Source organism: Miscanthus floridulus, chromosome 15, assembly GCF_019320115.1.
Source record: "Miscanthus floridulus cultivar M001 chromosome 15, ASM1932011v1, whole genome shotgun sequence".
In the NCBI taxonomy this organism is placed as follows: domain Eukaryota; kingdom Viridiplantae; phylum Streptophyta; class Magnoliopsida; order Poales; family Poaceae; genus Miscanthus; species Miscanthus floridulus.
In genome coordinates this window covers 14,698,987-14,720,090 of record NC_089594.1, presented here as the reverse complement: position 1 = coordinate 14,720,090, position 21,104 = coordinate 14,698,987, and the positions used below count along the sequence as shown (strand labels likewise).

The following is a 21,104-nucleotide window of genomic DNA, read 5'->3' as shown; positions in this document are numbered from 1 at the left end:
CAGTGAATCTGAAGAGGGGAGTGAACTTAGCTACTATGAGTTGACCAACCTATCCGAGGTGGAGCCATACATGATGTAAGTTCTCAACAAACTTGTTCTCAAGTAGTCGCTTTTCTGTGTCCAACCCGGAGGACCCGCCTGAGGCGTACAGCCATCCAAGCATCCATAGCCGCGTCACCCAGTATACAGTGATGATAAGGGAGGTTCATGGGCCAGAGTTCGATCCGAGCTCCCAGGATATTGATGGGGAAATAGTGATGAGGGTGGTAGGAGGCAAGAAGCATGGTCGGTATTGGATTGGCGACAGCGTAATCGACACGGCCTCTACTCCCACTCTCTCCCAGATCCGAGCAAGGAGCACAGACTTGAGCCCAATGATACGCCCACGGCTGACCACTACACAGTTCCAGATAGAGGCTCTCCAGGTTCTTTCTCTTCCATTCATCATTCGTTGGTTCATACGTACTTTAGCTTTGCATTGCTTTGCATTGTAACATTGCGATGAAATATTTTAGGCCTAGGTGGAAGCAGAAAAGAAGCAACGGGAGGAGATGGAGGTGAGGGTGGAGCGGTTAGAGGCCGAGCGGCAGAGGATGGAGAAAGAAAATCGGATGAGGATGGACCAGATGCTCCAATACATGCAGAATTTTGCTTCAAGCATGGGTCAATCTTTGCCACCGCCACCGATGCTATTCCCTTCATGTCAGCCACCCACAACTACTCCTGTGAGTCACTTGACACATTAGATTGAATACTTTAACTTAGACAAGTTCCTTAGTTAGCTCAAATGATATCAATATTGTCTCACACATGTCTTCTCCTATGTGCAAAATCAATCGGCGGCTTCGAATACTCAACCACAAGACCCGAATCAGTCGCAGTGGTTCCAAGAGCCTCCTCCTCAGTGACTTGAGGATTATTTGTGCATTAGTTGTTTAAACTAGAACTTGTGGATTACTTTCTTGAATAAACTAGAACTTATTTGTGTGCCTGTGATGCTTAATATATGCATGTGATTTTTGTTGGAGAGGGGTCCTTTATATGTAACAAAACAGTAAAAACAGGGGGGTTTTGGATAGTTTGCCGAGTGTTTTGGCTTTAACACTCGGCAAAGAGGCCAGTTTCTGTTTTTCTGGCAATTTTTTGCCTAGTGTGCAATGTTTGCCGAGTGTTAAAGCCCAAACGCTCGGCAAAAACATGGATGTTTGCCGAGTGTATTGGCTTTAACACTCGGCAAAAACGTAGTAAAATGGTGCGGGGTGACCCCTCTTTGCCGAGTGTCAGAGTCTTGGCACTCGGGAAAGTTGAATATGTTTGCCGAGTGTCTTCCGTCTCGGCAAACTCTCCGTTACCGTGGACGCCGTTAGCCCCCGTTTCGCTGAGGGTTTAACTTCGTCGAGTGTTTTTTGACACTCGGCAAACATCTGTTTGCCGGTGGAAAATTCGCCGAGTGCTAGTCGCCGAGTGTTACACTCGGCAAAGTCTTTGCCGAGTGTATTTGGGGCTTCGCCGAGTGTCTGGGGCACTCGGCAAAGTAACTGTTTCCCGTAGTGCTGGAAGTCTGCAACCAAAAGAATAACCATGCATGCATATGTCACACTGTGTCACAAATATGAGATATAATGACAAAAGCCAATGATCCTTAAATTGGAATATTTTGGTTTCTTTTGAGGAATATTATATTTTATTACTAGTAAAAACTCACTCCATCCTGAAATATAAGGTATCCAAGGAATATATTATAGGAAAGCAAAAGACACATGTTGACTCTCCCTTAAAAAGTAGGGAGATATTATGCTTACCATATTTCACTACCGGAGACACCAAAGTTGCCGAGTGTCCCCACCTTTGCTGTGGGCACGATTTCGGGCAGTTGGCAAACATGGTGTTTGCCGAGTGTCCCAAAGACAACACTCGGCAACAATAAAACTCACGGCATAACAGTTTATGCCGAGTGCCTACACTCGGCAAGAAATAGACATAGGGCAACTTCATGTCCGGTAACACCGTCGATCTCCGTTATCCTTTTGCCGAGTGGCACACGTTAACACACGGCAAACCCACCTATATGCCGAGTGCCAAAATACAACACTCGGCAAACACACATCGATACCGAGTGTCACCTTTTGACACTTGGCAAACTCTATTATATGCCGAGTGTCAGAATATGACACTCGGCAAACAATTTTTTTTGATTTTGCCACCAAACTTTTTGTACTGTTGTCTTACAATACCTGTTGCTCTGTGTTCAAGTAATGTACATTTCTGAGTTATTTTACTATATTTCATCAATTTATTTTAGTCAAATGAATTTTTGGTAATTTTTTGGATTTGAACTGCAAGTGCTTCGAATATCCGAAAAAAGTGAATAAAAAATGATATTCTTTTCACTGAGTCTGTTTTGATACCGTATCCAGGGCCAGACCAGAAATCTCGAACATTGTGTTCGCGAAACATGAGCAGAAACGCGTGGCGGAAACGTCTTAAAATTCTATAAAAAACAAACGAAGTCTGAAAATCATGAAATTCATCGAGTTGTCATGATATCATACGTGGAGGCTATGGTAAAAAATTGAGAGTGTTTCGGCAAAGTTGACACGTACGTTGCTTACAAATCGGATCATCTCCGGAGAAGTTTCTGAGATGTGAGAAAGATCCGGTAAGATGAGGAGACAATTTGAATGTCGGTTTGGAGTTTCACTTCAAAATTTTTTGTATATATAATAGAGAACAAAGATCGCTTCTTGTGAATTTTTGGCAATTTTTCGGAGCCATTTCATAATTTTAATTCTTTCGTCGCAATTATTGAATTTTAGATGCGTGATATACAAACACAGGAAATAATAGTCCAATTTTTGTACAAGCTTGAAATATACATTTGTGAGTGCACCTAACAAAGTGTAATGCAAGTTCAATTCATGAAATTAGTGAAACATGAAATAGAGAAAAGTAATTAAGTAGAGGAAAGAAAAGGGTAGCATGAAATATAGAATAAGTTTGCCGAGTGCTGCATAGGTGGCACTCGGCAAACTGATGGAATTTTTTAAGGGAGAACAGGGATTTTTAAGTAGTTACCGAGTGCGCCATCGGCCGACACTCGGCAAACTGATGGATTTAAAAAAAACATTGCCGAGTGTCATATCGGGCCGACACTCGGCAAACAGGCCACAAAATAGCTAAGCCACTGGCCGGCTCTAGCCATTTCTCCATTCCTCCCCACTCTACTCCCTCCCCACTCCATCGGTGGCTGTGGCACGCCGCCGTCGACCTCCCTCCCCACGCGCCGCCATCGAGCTCCCCCTCCCCACGCGCCCTCCTCCCTCCCCACTCCATCGTGCTCCCCACGCCCGCCGCCGTCGAGCTCCCTCCCCACGCGCCGCCGACCGCACACCCTCCACCGCAACCCCTCCACCGCCCCCCTCCCTCCCCACTCCGCGGCCCCCTCCCTCCCCACCTCGCCAGCCTCCACCATCGACCTCCCCCCCCCCCCCCGCCTGGCCCACTACTAGAGAACAGACTTTAGAACGATGTCCCAATTTAGCATTAGCCTCGGCATTTTTTGCCCCCGGGACTAAAGGACCCTTTAGTCCCGGTTGGTAATACCAACCGGGACTAAAGGTCCCTTCCCAACGGTTCTCCGCGGGGCAGGGATCTTTAGTCCCGGCTGGTATTACCAACCGGGACTAAAGGTTTACCTTTAGTCCCGGTTGGTAATACCAACCGGGACTAAAGCTTTTAGTCCCGATTTGGGTGATGCCCCGGGAATAAAGATTAATCTTTAGTCCCGGTTTGGACCCTAACTGGGACTAATTATCCCAGCCTATAATTCAGCTCATTTCTTCCTTCCCGAGCCCGAGCCATTGCATTCAAACTCACTGCCTCTGTTCTTCAGCTTGCTGTTGTTCTTGCTCTCTCCCCCTCCATTGGTGTTGCTCTTTGATTTTGGAGGTAAGAAACTTAATCCTCTTATGTTTTGTCAGTAGCTTATCTCATTTTACGATGTAGATGCATGTGTAACTTTATATGTTGGACTTTATTATGATTTTATATGTCATTTTTAGCTCAAAATCACATGATGGTTTGCATATATGTTTGGATAAACAAAAGTTAAATTAGTTCATCAAAATCACGCCTCGCTCGTCCTCGCTGGAGCACGCGCCATCCTCGTCCCCGGTGGCTTACGTGATCTTAGAATTAATTTTTCCATGAAATGAAAAACTTAGAAAATTGTTAGAAAATAGTAGAAAATCCGTACTAGTTGAACTTGCGGACCGTGTTCATCTCGGCGAGCATGTTCTCTGCCGAGCGGTAACGGACGTCAAGGAGGAGCTTTGATTCTACGAGGGAGAGCGGCAACGGTCGTGGAAGACCGTATTCCCTTTCTCGTAGAATCGGAGCTCTTCCTTGGCCAAGTACGGTGCCGTCCGGTGGAGAAATGCTCGCGAGATGATCACGTAAGCAAGGTCAACTAGTACGGTTGGTTATTTATTGAAACATGTGAAATCCGTACTAGTTTAGGTTAAATATATCATTTTAGAAAATATGAAATTTACACTAGTTTGCAAAAATAAGTATAGAAAGTAGATGACAACTGGTACCGGATCCTCGGCCTCTCATTCGGTTGCGAAACGACTGAGGCTAGAACTCCCTCTCATTATCTGCGGCAAGTGTAAGCAGAAGATTGTGATGGAGTACCGAGTCAAGAGACAGGGACCCTACAAGGGTCGTGTTTTCTACAAGTGCCCGGATCACGATGTGAGTTTCTGACGCATTTTTTATTTATGGCTAATTGACCTGCTTTTCTTGAATATTTTTGACTAAATATTTTTTGGCTTTAATTTCAGTGGGAGGGCAATGGATGCGATGGTTGGTACTAGGAGGAAGATTATGCTACATATGTGCAGAATTTGGGTGCGCTTGAGGTAGCGGCTGCTGCTGATGAGTCAGTGAGCCAGCAGGAGAAGCTTATTGATATTCAACAGAAGAATGATTTGTCTGTTTTAGTTGCGTACGATCACGAGATAATTATGTTACTGAAGTGCATTGTAGTTTTAGTTTGTTTAGTGATAGTTGGGATTGCTTACGTTGTAGCCAGGCTTAGTTAATTAATCAACCGTGTGTGTGTCATTTATGCTGTGTAATAAAATACTAAATTATGTTCAAGGTTTTCATAATTTATCGTGTAATACAGATTATGTCACGCCATTGGATGTACAATGCCGATCGCCGCTCCCAAGACTTTATTGAGGGCTTGCACTATTTCTTAGATGTGGCCGAGGCAAATAAGCGGGATGGTTTCATGTGCTGTCCATGTGCCCTATGTAAGAATTTAAAGGAATATTCAAGCTCAATGAGTCTTCATTCACATTTGCTTAAGTCAGGTTTCATGTCAAACTATATATGTTGGACTATGCATGGAGAAAGCGGGGTAATGATGGAAGAAGGTGAAGGAGAAGATTTAGACAATGATCACATTATTGCTCAGTATGGTGCCTTTGATGATACTATAATGGGGGGAGATGAAGAAGAGGTAGCGGTAGAAGATGATCTCGGTGATGCTCTTGGCGATGCCATTCGTGATGCACAACAAGAATTGGAAAGTGAAAAAGAGAAAGTTAAGTTCGAGCGCATGCTTGAGGATCATAGGAAGTTGCTATACCCGACGGCCGAAGAGGGGCAAAAAAAGCTGGGTACAACACTAGAATTGCTACAGTGGAAGGCAAAGAATGGTATATCCGACAAGGCATTTGGGAATTTATTGAACCTCATAAAGAAGATGCTTCCGAAGCCAAATGAATTGCCCACCACTACGTATGAAGCAAAAAAGGTTGTCTGCCCATTGGGATTAAAAATCCAGAAGATACATGCATGTCCTATTGACTGCATCCTCTACCATGGCAATGAATACGAGAATTTGGATGAATGTCCGGTATGTAAAGCATCGCGGTATAAGATCAGGCGCGATGATCCTGGTGACGTCGAGGGTGAACAACGTCCTAGAAAGAAAATCCCTGCCAAGGTTATGTGGTATGCTCCTATAATACCACGCTTAAAATGTTTGTTCAGAAATAAAGACCATGCAAAGTTGTTGCGGTGGTATAAAGAAGACCGTAAGGTAGACAATATGCTGAGACACCCAGCTGATGGGTCCTAGTAGAGAGCGATAGACAGGGAATTTCCAGAGTTTGCAAATGAGGCTAGAAACTTAAGGTTTGCCTTAAGTACAGATGGTATGAATCCTTTTGGAGAGCAGAGCACTAGTCATAGCACTTGGCCAGTTACTCTATGTATCTACAACCTTCCTCCATGGTTATGCATGAAGCGGAAGTTCATTATGATGCCAATCCTCATCCAAGGTCCGAGGCAACCTGGCAACGATATTGATGTCTATCTGAAGCCATTAGTTGAAGAACTTCTAGTTTTATGGAACAAACCAGGTGTACGTGTCTGGGATGAGTACAAACAAGAACACTTTGACCTACGAGCAATGTTGTTCATAACAATCAATGATTGGCCGTCTTTAAGTAATCTTTCAGGTCAGACAAACAAAGGATATAATGCATGCACACATTGTTTTGATGACCTTGACAGTATATATTTGAAAAGATGTCGAAAGGTCGTGTACCTTGGCCATCGTCGATTCCTTCCGTTGAATCACCAAGTAAGAAAGAAAGGGAAGCATTTTAAAGGTAAGCCAGACCATCGGAAGAAGCCTCATAACCGAACCGGGGAAGATGTACTCGCAATGGTCAAGGATGTGAAAGTAGTATTTGGAAAGGGACAAGGCAGTGAATCTATTCCCAAAGATGCTAAGGGACACGCACCCATGTGGAAGAAGAATTCCATCTTTTGGGAGCTACCCTATTGGCAAGTCCTAGAGGTCCGCAACGCAATCAACGTGATGCACCTGACAAAGAATCTTTGTGTGAACTTGTTAGGATTCATGGGTGTGTACGGGAAGCCAAAGGATTCACTTGAAGCACGCCAGGACTTGCAGGGCATGAAAGAACGAGACAACCTTCATCTAGAGAAGACAGATGATGGACGTCATTACTTAAGTCCTGCTAGCTACACGCTTAGCAAAGAAGAGAGGGACAGCATGTTCGAATGTCTAAGCAGCATCAAGGTCCCATCGGGATTCTCGTCCAATATAAAGGGTATAATAAATGTGCCAGATAAGAAATTCCTAAACTTAAAGTCCCACGACTGCCACGTGCTTATGACGCAATTGCTTCCAGTTGCTTTAAGAGGAATTCTACCTCCACATGTACGTCTAGCCACCGTGAAGCTATGTGCATTCCTCAATGCAATTTCTCAGAAGGCAATCAATCCAGTGGAACTAGCTACTCTACAGAATGATGTGGTTCAATGTCTTGTCAGCTTTGAGTTGGTGTTCCCTCCATCCTTCTTTAATATCATGACACACATCCTAGTTCATTTGGTGAAGGAGATTAGTATTCTTGGACCTGTGTTCTTACATAACATGTTCCCCTTCGAGAGGTTTATGGGAGTCTTAAAGAAATATGTAAAAGTCCGTTCTAAGCCTGAAGGAAGCATCGCCCAGGGCTATGGAATAGAGGAGGTCATTGAGTTCTGTGTTGACTTTATTCCTGACCTTGCCCCGATTGGCGTTCCCGAATCACGACACGAGGGGAGACTCAGTGGTAAAGGAACTTTAGGGAAGAAAACATATATCAGCATGGAAGACGATTATTTCAATAAAGCACACTACACAGTTCTTCAGAACTCATCATTGGTGCATCCGTACATCGAGATACATAAGGAGTTCTTACGATCCAAGTTTCCAGATAAGACTGAAGCTTGGATTAGGCGTCAGCACATGGAAAGTTTCAGTGGTTGGTTGCGAAAAGAATGTCAAGGAGATGACAATATTGATGAGCAACTGTATTTGTTGGCTAGGTAGCCATCATGGCATATCCTCACGTACCAAGGGTACGAGATAAATAGGAATACATTTTACACAGTTGCCCAAGATAAAAGGAGCACCAATCAAAATAGTGGTGTTCGCATAGATGGAACAGATCCAAATGGGAATATACAAACATATTATGGCCGCATAGAAGAGATATGGGAACTAGACTACGCACCTAATTTTAAAGTCCCTTTGTTCCGGTGCCAATGGGTGAAGCTGACCGGAGGAGGGGTAACAGTCGACAAAGAGTATGGAATGACAACAGTGGACCTCAACAATATTGGGTACAAAGAGGAACCATTCGTCCTTGCTGCCGATGTGAGTCAGGTGTTCTATGTGAAAGACATGTCTACAAAATCAAAGAGAGGAAAAAAACGAAGACATCAACTCAATGATCAATGAGCCAAAGCGCCACATAATTCTTTCTGGGAAAATAAATATAGTGGGAATTGAAGACAAGTCAGACATGTCAGAAGATTACGAAAGAAATGCCCGAATTCCACCCTTCATAGTGAAGAAAGATCCAAGCATCATGTTAAATGATGAAGACACTCCATGGTTACGACAAGATCATAACCAAGGGTCATACTTCAAGAAGAAATTCACTGTTGTGCCCGCATGATACAACGATACATGTTTAATATATTATGTTTTAGAGACGGATATTATGTAATATGTTATGACTTCACAATTGTAGATCTTGCTGAGATGATCAAACTTGGTATTCTGAGTTTTTTCATCTGAGGTCATTTAGTGTCTCATTTGAGCAAGTTTGACCAAGTCAAATTTGGTCAAATAAAAAAACAACACTTTGACTCTAGTATTATGAACTCTAAATGACTTCAAACTGAAAAGTTTTGAATACCAAGTTTGTTAAACTCAAAAAGATCTACAATTGTTGTTTTGGTCAACTTTCCATTTGAGAAAGTTTGGATGGTTCAAATTTGTGATTTTTAAATTTCAACGCCTACAAACTAGTTTTCGGGACCCTAGATTGTCTCAAATTGAAAAGTTTTGAATACCGAGTTTGTTAAGCTCATCAATATATACAATCCTTATATAGGCCATTTTTTCATTTGAGAAAGCTTGAACAAAATGTAGTTCAAATTTCACAAGTGTGTGACATAGTTTTAGAAAGTATATATGAGATTCAAGAAGTTGTGACTAGTGTTTGATAAAAATTTCTCAAATGGGAAAATAAGCTATGTAACAATTGTAGATCTTGCTGAGATCATCAAACTTGGTATTCAGAGTTTTTTCATCTGAGGTCATTTAGTGTCTCATTTGAGCAAGTTTGACCAAGTCAAATTTGGTCAAATAAAAAAACAACACTTTGACTCTAGTATTATGAACTCTAAATGACTTCAAACTGAAAAGTTTTGAATACCAAGTTTGTTAAACTCAAAAAGATCTACAATTGTTGTTTTGGTCAACTTTCCATTTGAGAAAGTTTGGACGGTTCAAATTTGTGATTTTTAAATTTCGACTCCTACAAACTAGTTTTCGGGACCCTAGATTGTCTCAAATTGAAAAGTTTTGAATACCGAGTTTGTTAAGCTCATCAATATATACAATCCTTATATAGGCCATTTTTTCATTTGAAAAAGTTGTAGAACAAAAAATACTACATTTTCTCTATTTTTATAGGTTCAACAAAAAATTCCTGTCAATTTTGGTCAAAAACCGAGAAAAAATTGAAACATTTGACGTTACAATAATGTGATAATAAATTTCCTATCAAATAATATTAGTTTTATTAATTTTAAGTTACAAATATATTTTTGCATTAACAAAATACTTAGTATTAGTAACATTTATATTCTATATTCATAAAAGAAATTAAAAACTTTAGGTTACAAAATTTTCCTATTTACAATAAATAATTAGTTAATCAATAGTATTTTTTAAAATAAATATTGCAAAGTATTGAAGTTGCTATGGAATTAATTGATTAACCTAGTATTAAACAAAATCAAAATCCCAGAACTTTCCAATTACGCAGGCGGGTTGGCAAAATTTTCAGGGCTTCAGTCCCGGCTCAGACCAAGAACCGGGACTAAAGGGTGGGCGGCAAATTCGGTGCCCGTCAAAAAAATACCTTTAGTCCCGGCTGGTAAGACCAACCGACCAACCGTAGTCCCGGTTGGTATTACGAGCCGGGACTAAATTCCCTTTAGTCCCGGCTAGTGTTACCAGCCGGGACTAAAGGGTCGCGGGCTATATATATCGAACGTCTGTTCTGTTCATCTTCGATCTCGCCTCCGTCGCTTAGCCCCGCCTGGCCGCACCATCCGCCGTCGTCGAGCTCGTCTCTGCCGCGCCACCGTCGTCGTCTACCCCTGCCCGGCCGCGCCATTCTCTAGGCCCGCATCGCCGCATCCCGTCTCCGCCGCCGCACTCGATTCCACCCTCCGTCGCCGACGCTTCCCGCGCGCCCACGCCGTACGGCCTCCGTCGAACTCGATATGATCTGCTGCTCTCGATCGGCCATGTTTTTTAGATTTTTTTTACAAAGTCTCGGCTGTATGTTAGATTAAAATAAGTACATGTAGTTTATTGTTAGTTTTTTAGTTATTTTTAGATAGTTTTTGATATATTAGATTTAAATGTATTAAAATTTAATTAGTATTTTATTTAGATAGTTTTTTTAGATAGTTTTTTATTATAGTTTTTGATATATGTAAAATGTATTATCTATTACTAGTTTATCTAATTTCATGTTAGATTTATTTAATTGGATTTAGTAATTATATATTCTATCTCTCTATATATATTATATATCTAGAGAGAGATTCTATATGTACTTAATTATTTCTATATGTATATATACATGTACTTATTTTCATGTGTTGAGAGAGAGAGAAAATTGTATCTAGAGAGACATTCTATGTGTATCACATGCATATCTAGAGATATAGACATATGCACTTATTTCTATGTGTTGAGAGAGAGAGAAAATATATTGTATCATTCTATGTGTATATATATACATGTACTTATTTCCATGTTGATGAAATATTATGTGTTATTATATTTAATTGGATTTAGTAATTCTATATGTGTTATCACATGTACTTATGTTATGTACCATAGTAATTCTATCTATGTGTTATCTTGAAGATACAAATGGCTGCTCCGGATGATAACTTGAGTGATGACATAATGGCGGATATTATCAACGCCGGCACCAATGCGGATGTAGATGACATGAGTCAGTACTTTGCTGATTATGAGGATATCCTGAATATGCTGGTGGTTGAAGATCAACAAATTGTCGCGCAAGAAAATACTGGCGATGTATATTAGATTATCTATCATCTCTTATAGATGCATGCGTACGTATATTTGTTGTTAATCGTTGTGTTTCTACTCATGTAGCCGGTCTCTGGATCTACATCAACCACCGACAAAAGTAGGAAAGTCCGAGGGCCAAAAAAGCCATTAGAGGGCCGTTTCATAATATCAGAATTCGACACCGACACCGGCAAACCATTGGGACCACATGCTCAGACATATGTCAATCAATGTGGGTTCGTTGTAAGGGATAGGATCCCAGTTAGTGCTCGTGAATGGAAGCAGAAGATATCCGCTCCTAATGTTAGTTTTGTATCTGATCGTGACAAGAACCTAGCTTGGAGAGATATCACTCAGCATTTCACATTACAAGCAGATGATGCTTTGAAGGAGCTAGTGAGGGATTGGACAATGAAGAAGATGGCAACATTGTTCCAGAGTTGGAAGAAGACATTGTATAAAAAGTTTATCTTGAAGAATGCTACGCCGAATTTCAATGCTAAGGCGTTTGTCAAGTTGGAGTCCCATTGGGATGCCTTCGTAGAATACAAGACATCCCAAGACAGTGAGGAACGTGTGATGAGGAATCGGCAGAATGCCCGACAGAAGCAATACCATCATCGCATGGGATCAGGTGGTTATAAGAGTGCTATTCCCAAGTGGCAGAACCTAGAAGCAGAGATTACTGCCAAGGGAATCATACCTGAAACAATAGAGAAGAACTGGCCTCAACGCGTGAAGAATTGGTTCTACGCTCATGGGGGAAGCCTAGACCCAGACACTGGCAAGCTAATTTTCGGCCAAAAAATTGAGAGAGCAACACAGAGACTAGCTCGTGCTAGGGGAGAAGCTAATAGTGGTGTTTTCAAGCCCAACAGAGAGAAGGATGAATTGACATATGCCCTAGAGAATCCCGAACACGGTGGTCGAACAAGAGGCTATGGGGTGGTTCCGTGGCTACACGCATTCCCAGCAGACAAGGATACCTACAGAAGCCGCCAGAGAAAGAAGGATGAGGAGGCAGAACGAATCCATGCATTGGAGCAATTTGTTGATGAGTCACGACAAGCATTGCTCGAATCACGTGAACGAGAAAAATCTCTTGAGGCAAGAATGCAGGAGGAGATCAAGAGGCAAGTGCAGCTAGCAATGAGTCAAATGCAATCGCAATCAACGCCGGGAGTCACCATTAGCCCCGTTGGTCAGATGAAAAGCAGTTGTGCTTCTACGGAGCTGCCAGTTATTCAAGACGACGCTGGGTTGCGCTTCCCTGTTGATGACATTACCGAGCCTCTAACAACATGTGAGCTGCACATTCCAGATGGTAATAATGCATCAATCATGGTGGCTATCGGGGTTGTATCTCCAATAGACCGAACGAAGACACCAAGAATCCATGGGTCAGTTATTCAACCTGGATATGCTAGCGTCTCGGTCGATAGAGTGCTCAAAGGTTACAGCAATGTTCCTCTTGACATTGAAGGCGGTGATGGGGAGAAGACACTAGGAGAAGCAGAGAAGACATTTATTCAATGGCGCAAACGCTTCATCATCATTCCTGGGGCGCCACCGCTTCCCCTACCTCACCCTAGATACGAATGAAAGTGAATGAAATATTATTTTCCATTAATTTTCTATTGGCTTCAAAAATAATTGACACATAACTTGTTTTTGTAGCAGGGTCTCCCCCTAGCCTAGCCTAATCATTCATTCCCCATCTCATCACAGCGTCGCGGGGGGCGAGACGACTTCATCCCCACGGCGATCGCCAACTCCTACACCGGCCCCATTGCCTCCACAACGATCTCCAACTCCTACACCGGCCCCACCGCCTCCACAACGATCTCCAATGCCTCCACACCGGTCTCCACCAATACCGGCCTCATCGCCTCCACGCCGGTCTCCAACACTGCCCCCACCCCCTCCACAGCGACGCACTACAAAGACGTCTAAGGTCCCGGCGGCAAAGAAGACCCCGAGAAAAAGAGTTATTTCTCAAGAAATACTTCCTGAAAAGACTGATGAGCAAATAGCAGCTGAAGAAGACAAAAAAGTGAAATATTTTTTTATAGATATAAAAAACAAGAGTCAACCGAAGCTTAAGGAGAAGCCGTACTTTTACATACCACGAGATGTGTTGAGGTAGAAGGTCGATGCTCACAAGAAAAAGATGATTGAACTTCGTAAGCCTTCGCCACTATCAGACTATGACCGCTCCCTCGTGAAGTCACATGATGCAGATAAGAAAAGGAAAAGAGCATCAGGGAAGGATGTCCCACAGCTCGGACAACAGAAGCAACCAATGCAAAATCTTGTTGTTGCTAATCAATATGGTTCCAACATAGAAGTCTATCGACCAGACAACTCTGGAGAAGTATCGGTTCAAGCCCTTAATGCTTTTTTTCAAGATACTGGTTTAACCTTGGATCAATTGACGGGCAAAGCTCCAATCCAGAACCTGGAAGTTGATACCTGGAAGACTTATAAATATGGCAAAAGTCTGTACAACCCTGCGGCTTTGAATGAATTGGGTACGCAAATGTACTTGCTCAACAAGTGGTACATGCAGGCGTGTGGCAGGGGTGAGCATTGGATCTTTGTCAGATTTAGAGACCATCATTACTTCCGTGGCGATGACATCTTACATATTAGTTTCGAAGAATTGCATCAACTATACCACATGGACGCTCTGGACAAATCAATCATTAGCTCCTTTTGTTTGTAAGTGATTCTTATTTTTATTTAATAAACTCACTTCCATGCGTACATGTATATAATTATCCTCACATGTAACTTATATTTATATACAGATTCCAGATGTCAGAGCTCTAAAGAATACAAGACACCAGTGTTGGCTTCATTGATCCTTATATCGTATTTAAAACCAGTATTATTATCAAGGAGCGATGGGTATCTGAAGTACAGGAGAATATTATGATGTTCTTCGTGAAGCAGCACGATAAGACAACAATACTTTTCCCGTACAACTTTGAGTAAGTGTTTATAATAATGTAGTCTACACATTTTATGTAATATCAATACAACTTATAAGCATGTACGTGTGTGTATAAACCAATGCAGTTTTCACTGAATACTCATTGCTATTGAGTTAAACTCAAGTCGGTTACTAATCTTTGACTCGTTGAGAAAAGAACGGGCACTATACCAAGATATGATAGACATTATCCAGGGGTAATTTCGATCTCTCGCGCACAACTATTATTGAATAGACTTTGCCATAATTTATTAACGATCGTACATTATTGGTCGCACAGGGTTTGGAAAGAGTTTATTCGGCAACATCGCAAGGATTGCAAGGCACCACTTAATGTAGTTGAAATACCAGTAAGTTGTACTATATACACTTCCCCACGTGTTTAATTACTATATCGTACTTCAATTTACGTGTGAGATGATGAGAATAATCTTCTTCTCGTACAGTGGTGTTTGCGGCAGGAATCAGGTAATAACTTGTGTGGATACTACATTTGTGAATTTATCACTGCGCACATAAGAAGAACTCCTGAAGATGTCCTCAGAGTACGTATATATCAATTTTTATTTATTTTTAAATGAATATATATACATATATGTGTATTAATACTTTTCCTTTTATTTCAAATGCAAGACTGAATGGTTGAAACGAAGGGTCATGCAAAAAGACCATCTGAAAGCAGTTCAAGAGTCAATAGCAGGATATCTTCTAGAAAAAGTGCTAAATCCCAACGGCGAGTTCTACTTTGATCCTAAGAAATAAATGATGTAAATTAAATGTTTATTGATATCGTTATTTTCGAGAACAAGATTATGAAAGTGTTGTATATATACATATATATATATCTATAATATATATAGTTTCATACTTTATTCGAATATAATAATGCTCAAGATGAGAATTAGATGTAATTATACGCATGCGTGTATTTATATTAGCAGCGTAGAATACGTACATAAAAACATATTATATATTAAACAAATACGTGTAACTGAACTGAAAACAAATTAAACAAAAAAAAAGAAAAAGAAAAGGAACCTTTAGTCCCGGTTGGGGTTACCAACCAGGACTAAAGGGTGCGCCAGGTTTGCTCGGCTGGAGGGCCTTTAGTCCCGGTTGGTGTTACCAACTGGGACTAAAGGTCCCTCTTTAGTCCCGGCTCGATGACCCGGGACTGAAGGTTCCACCTTTAGTCCCGGGATCGTTGTCCCGGCGCGGTAACCGGGACTAAAGGTTGTTACCGCCCGGGACAACAAGTCCATTCTGTAGTAGTGGCCGGTCTGCCACAGCCACCGGCTGGCCCACGCCCCTGTCCCCGCCGCGAAACCGAGCACGAGCGCGAGCACGCCCACGAAACCGCCCTAGGGTTGTGGAGAGAATCGACGGAGACTTCGCCGTCGCCGCAGGAGCCCACCGCAGGATCCCACCGCTTCCCCCATTCTCCGGTAAGCCCCATTGTATTCTCACTGCTTCTCATATTGTCCTGCTTAGACACCATCAGTCACCGTAGATCGCGAGCAGAAGCCACACGACCGGAACAGCATGACGATGTTGTGCTCATGAACCAGAGCGAGGCGCGGTATCCGTCACCTGCCAATTTCGTAAACTCTTCTAGAGATGTTTTGTTACAATGTTACCCATGTTTCTCGCCCTGGCCCCCTGGATTGGTGTATCCCCTTCGTTCATATATTATCTATCGCTTGCTAGGTTGTCAGGATCCCAAAGTTGGGAAGGAAATAGCTAGACTTCTGCTACCCAAAGTTGATTACTGTGTTGGTGTATGCCTTCTACTTCCATGTTTGGTTAAGTTCCTTAGGAATCCCTTACCGCACAAGCAATGAATTCCCTGACATAATTCCCTTCTTATTACCTGCAATTCGTAGTTTCAAGTTACTCTTGCCTATTTCAGAGTGATTTCAAAAATAGCTGTTCATTTGAGGATGGAGATAGTTTTTTGAGTCAGATTTGCCTTTTGAAGTCTGATTGCTTAAAGTTTAATCTACAGTTGATTTGTAAATATCGTTTTGAAAATTATGGGAGGTGCCTTTCCTGCCGCCGAAATTTCTGTGTACGTCGAGTGGATTTGGTATTGTGAGATAAATGGCATGACAGCACATGAATTTTTATGCGTCTCCTGATGTCGATGTTCAACCATGATTCATTCGTCAATGTCCGAGCATGCAAAGCAATGCCTGGATTCATTCGTCAATGGTGCTGCTCTTAGGTTGTTACGTTACTTCAATTGTGCAAAAAAAAAAATACCATTTTGTCAATTGTGCTCTTAGGTTGATTTACCATTTTGTCAGGCTGATACATATGTACAGAAATTAAGTGAGTATTGGGTACAGGATTTCTCATGCTTCCTGTCTACAAATGTTTTTTGGTGTGCTACTATGGAGAAGATCAATTTTTATCTCAGACAAATTATCTTTTGCTACCTTATGTCAGCAAGCGTGATTTGTATTGCAAAGAAAAAGAGGAGGGAAATTTAGCTAAACTACTATTAATCTGATTAAGCTAATGACAACGAACCTGCTAGCTGGACGCCACTAAGTAGGAGGCCCTGAAGTCATCATTGAAGTACGCTTGGTGGACTAGCAGCTGTTCTCTTGGCCATTTAGTGTGTGTGTGTTGTTTATCTTAAAATAAAATCCTGTGGATTTTCCATTTGAGCTAGTTGTTGGTGACACACTACTTGTGCCATCCAATGAGGATAGATGCGCAGCGAGGCATAGAGCCTTGGCAGCTGGCCGGTCACTCCTACCAACTGCGCTGGTTTGGTCCCATCTCTGCACTTCCTCTGCCTGGCCGGCCGTAACAGAGATCAGTAATATGCCTCTTAAGTTCATCAGTCTCTCTGTTAGTACCTTATCCCCCTCATGTAGTTCTTTGATCAAACCTTTCCTTTTCCTACCATTTGCTATCCCCTGGAAGTAACTGGTGTTTGCATCTCCTTTCAGTAGCCAATTTTCCCGTCCTCTTCTCTGGCAGAACAATTCCTCTTTTTCATAAATTGCTATCAGTTCTACTCGCCACTCATATCGTTCCTTCCACTCTTCTGGGCTCAAATTTCTGATCTCCACCACAACTTGTCTCTCCTCTCAGTTGCTATAAATAATTCTTGTTTCTTTTTCCTTATGTTACTGCCCCAGTTTCGCCCCCATCCTCTCATACTCCTGCCAAGGTGTTTGATATGTGATGCCAGTGGTCTATCACATAGCTTTTGCTTCTCTGTGGCCACTTGTGGGACTTGTTCATAACGTAGAGTACGTAGCAGTCAGTAGTCGCCCTACTAGATGCTAGCCTAGCTAGGACTAGGTAGGTACTCCTACTGGCTACAAATGTAGTACAGCGGAGCAATTGCGTTTTACCAGCCAAGGCCTCGTTTAGATTGCGAAAAAATTTCAACCCGATGAATAGTACAACTTTCGTCTTATTTGACAAATATTGTCCAATCGTGGAATTTGGGTGGCATCTAAACAAGGCCCAAGCCATTCATATCATTTTTGTCACCCAAAAGTAGCCCTGTCATTCTACAACTTTCAACCTCTTAATTAATACAAGCTACTCAATGTTATCTTCACTATTATAAGCGTAATTAATTACTACTTTCAGTATAAAATCATGAAATTAGCAACGGAAAAAAGTTACTATTGAAGTTCATTCACTATGACAGATCTAATCATGAGTCCATGACAAGATCGTGCTGATATGCATGACAGACGTCTCTAAGGAGACTAAAAGTTTCTTCTGACAGATCAATGGAGGTTAAAATAGCGTCAAATCAAGTACTATAAGCGACTTAATTTGACTTTAGGCCCCCATTCCGAGATAATTATCACCCCTGACGATTGACAAAAGAGTGGAGGCCAATGACCTTGCAGGGATAAGGTGGATTGCAGGATTAGCATTTCAATCACTTGTTCCTCACGAGGCTTGATGATCCATCCATCACAGCTAGGGTCAGAAAGCTACAGGTAGCTAATACTCCTAGCACGTGCCGATTAGTCCACGTGCCCGTACTTTTGGGGCAATCAGCTCAAAGCTTTAGCTCTACTAGAGACAATCTCATTGCACGAGCATCATGGAGTATGGCCGGAGTGCCTGATTGTATATTGTACTTGGTGTCAAGCGATTCAACTGACATGGTTGGTTAATGGAAGTTTAACCAATCGATTAGCTTCTCCAGAGAATTAATCTTATCTATTCTTTGTGCAGGGTCAATCGGCGGCATCAAACGATGTACCTCATGACCCACCGCAGCAGTCGCCGTGGTCTCATTGGTGATTTGCTTCTTTTCATGTGTTGAACTTATTCCTTGTGTTGCACTTATGCTTGTAATGCACTTGTGGTGGATACTTTAAACTCGAACCTTATGTTGGTATTGTGGTATGACATTTGTGTACCATTGTGGATTATTGTGATGTATGTGATATGTGGTGTGTGAAGATGATATATATATGTGATATATGTGCTGTGTAATATATATGTGCTGTGATATATATGTGTGCTGTGAAATGTAATGCAAAAACAAAAAAAAATTCAGATTTCTGAGGTTTTGCCAAGTGTTATGACCAAGACACTCGGCAAAGCAAACACAATTTGCCGAGTGTTATCACCAAGACACTCGACGAAAAGCTATTTTTAAAAAAAACCAAATACTGTTTGAAAAATGTTTGCTGAGTGTCTGAAAGTGCCACACTCGGCATATGTTTATTATTTGCCAAGTGCAGCTGTAACATCCTAAAATTTGCATTCTTTTAAAATTAGTAAATATGATTTATTTAAGCAAAGGTGTGTGCATTAAAAGATAGGGAAATAATAAATTTTGTGGAATTAAAATTTAAAAATAAGGTTAGAAAACTTTTTGATGCATACATGCTGCTGCATATCATTTTGTGAATGCTTGGAATTTGTTAAAGTTTTCAAAAAGAATTGAAATTTGAATTTAAAAAAGGATTTGGAAAATTGTAGAAGAAATAGAAAAGAAAAGAATCTTTTTCCTCTTTTCTTCCCCTTTCTTGAATTCGGCCCGCTGGCCCCTCCCCTTTTCCCGCTCGGCCCAGCACCGCGCCAACCGCCAGCCAGCCGCGCGCCCTGGCCGCTCGGCCCAGCAAGACCCGCCGGCCCATCTACGCGCCAGCAACCGCCGCGCCTCCCCCGTGCTCTGCCGCTGACGCCCGGGCCCCGCTTGTCGGCGCCGCCTTCTTCCCCGCGCGGCTCGGAACCATCGCGCCCGGCCTGGCCGCAACTGCCGCCCACGACTGGCATGGTGGGAGCGCCCCCATCGCGCCCCGGCTGCTACAAATAGCAGCCGAGCCATCCCCCGCGCACCCTGCTGCCTCCTCGGCTCTTCTTCGTGCTCGCCAAGCACCGAGGAAGCTCCGTAACCGCCGCTCCGTGGTCGCCGGGATCTGCCGTCTTCTCCTTCGCACGGACCACCACCGCCGAGCTTCCCCGTCCTCCTTCCTCCCCGCGGTGAGAACCCCCCGGCCTCCCTCTATCTCCCGGTACCTCTATTTTCTCTTTCTTGGCTTCTTGAGCTCTGGCCGCGAGCTCCGCAAGCCGTGGTTGCCGGCCATGGCGGCCACCGCGCTACTCGCTATTCCCGGCTGCCGTATCGGCATGGCCGAGACCCCTTTCCTCCCCCGCATCCCCCGGTGCGCTCGGATTTCCGTTTGGTGAACCCTAGCCCCTTACCGCGCGCGGCCGAGACCTCCACGCCGCCGGCAATGGCGCCTCACCGCCGGCGTCACTGTGGCCAGCCGGAATTCTTCTCTCTCCCTCCCCAGGTCTAATCCGAGCCCTCCATCCATGATCCGACGGCCGTGATCAGCCGATACCCCTTCGCGTGGCTGTTTTGTAAAAGAGACCCTGGACTTTTCTAAGTCCTAACCCGCAGTCCAAGGCATAGTTCCCCGAATGCGCAATCCCGTTTGGAAAGCGTAAACTTCACGGTTTAAGTCAAAAATACGTTTTCAGTATTTACAGAAATGCCGTTTGAACTGTTTCGCTTATAAAATTGTCGTTTTAGCTCCGAATTGATCCATTCAAATCATGTTAGCTTCGTAATATCATAAGCTACATGTTGGAACTACTGTTAGTCAAGTTTCGAACTTTTTAATTTCATGATTAGATTTAATTAAATATATGGCTATAGGAAAACCCGTTTAAATCATAACTTTCGCATTTTAGCTCCGTTTTTCGTGAACTTCGCGTTGACGTGATCGTAGCGAGACGTAGATTATGTTTACAAACATTTTATCTTGTTTTCCATACTGTTGGTGTACTGTTCTAATGATAGGAATGTTTGCTTTGCATGAATGCTTTTGGAATGTTGTATGTTGCTGTGTTGGTCGCGTTCAGACGGTGAGGAAAACGTTGGAGACCAAGAACTCTTCGACGACCAGCAGGACCAGCACGAGTTTGTGAACCAAGGCAAGTATAGTATGGGCCTTCCTTGATGTCCTATTTCACTTTAATCAATTACTCATTTGCATGTGTCTAATTTTGATACCCGTAAGGACATCCTAGTGATTGTTTATCTTGTTCCTTGTCTCCTATGGGTTCAATGCATATGGGTAGATTGCTAGTGCTCTAACTGAACTTGACATACATGAGGATGAATGATGCTATGGAACTAAGAGTTTAACATGATTCATAACAACTGTTCCATAGGGCGAAGGTGCAAATGACCTTTGTTCATGTTGCTCCCAGCTCTCCATAAGGACTTATCTGTCGGCAAAAGCTGGGACTGACAGTGCAACCGGGAGAGTCATATGGCTCTGACTTTAGCTCAGTAATAGGATCGTTCCTAGCTAGTTAGAGGTTACCTTTTTGGCGCAAATGGGGCTTGCCACGTTGGGTATAGGGCTGCCTCTG

At 42.7% G+C, this 21,104-nt stretch overlaps 1 protein-coding gene across 1 annotated transcript in view; it reads left to right on the top strand.

The window, feature by feature from the left end:
- The first annotated feature begins 551 nt into the window (after positions 1-551).
- LOC136507051 (uncharacterized) overlaps positions 552-21,104 on the top strand; it is a 27,701-nt gene continuing 7,148 nt past the window's right edge. Inside the window, exon 1 of the mRNA XM_066501903.1 lies at positions 552-725. Coding sequence (XP_066358000.1) covers positions 552-725 — 174 coding nt within the window. The remainder of the gene's footprint in view (positions 726-21,104) is intronic.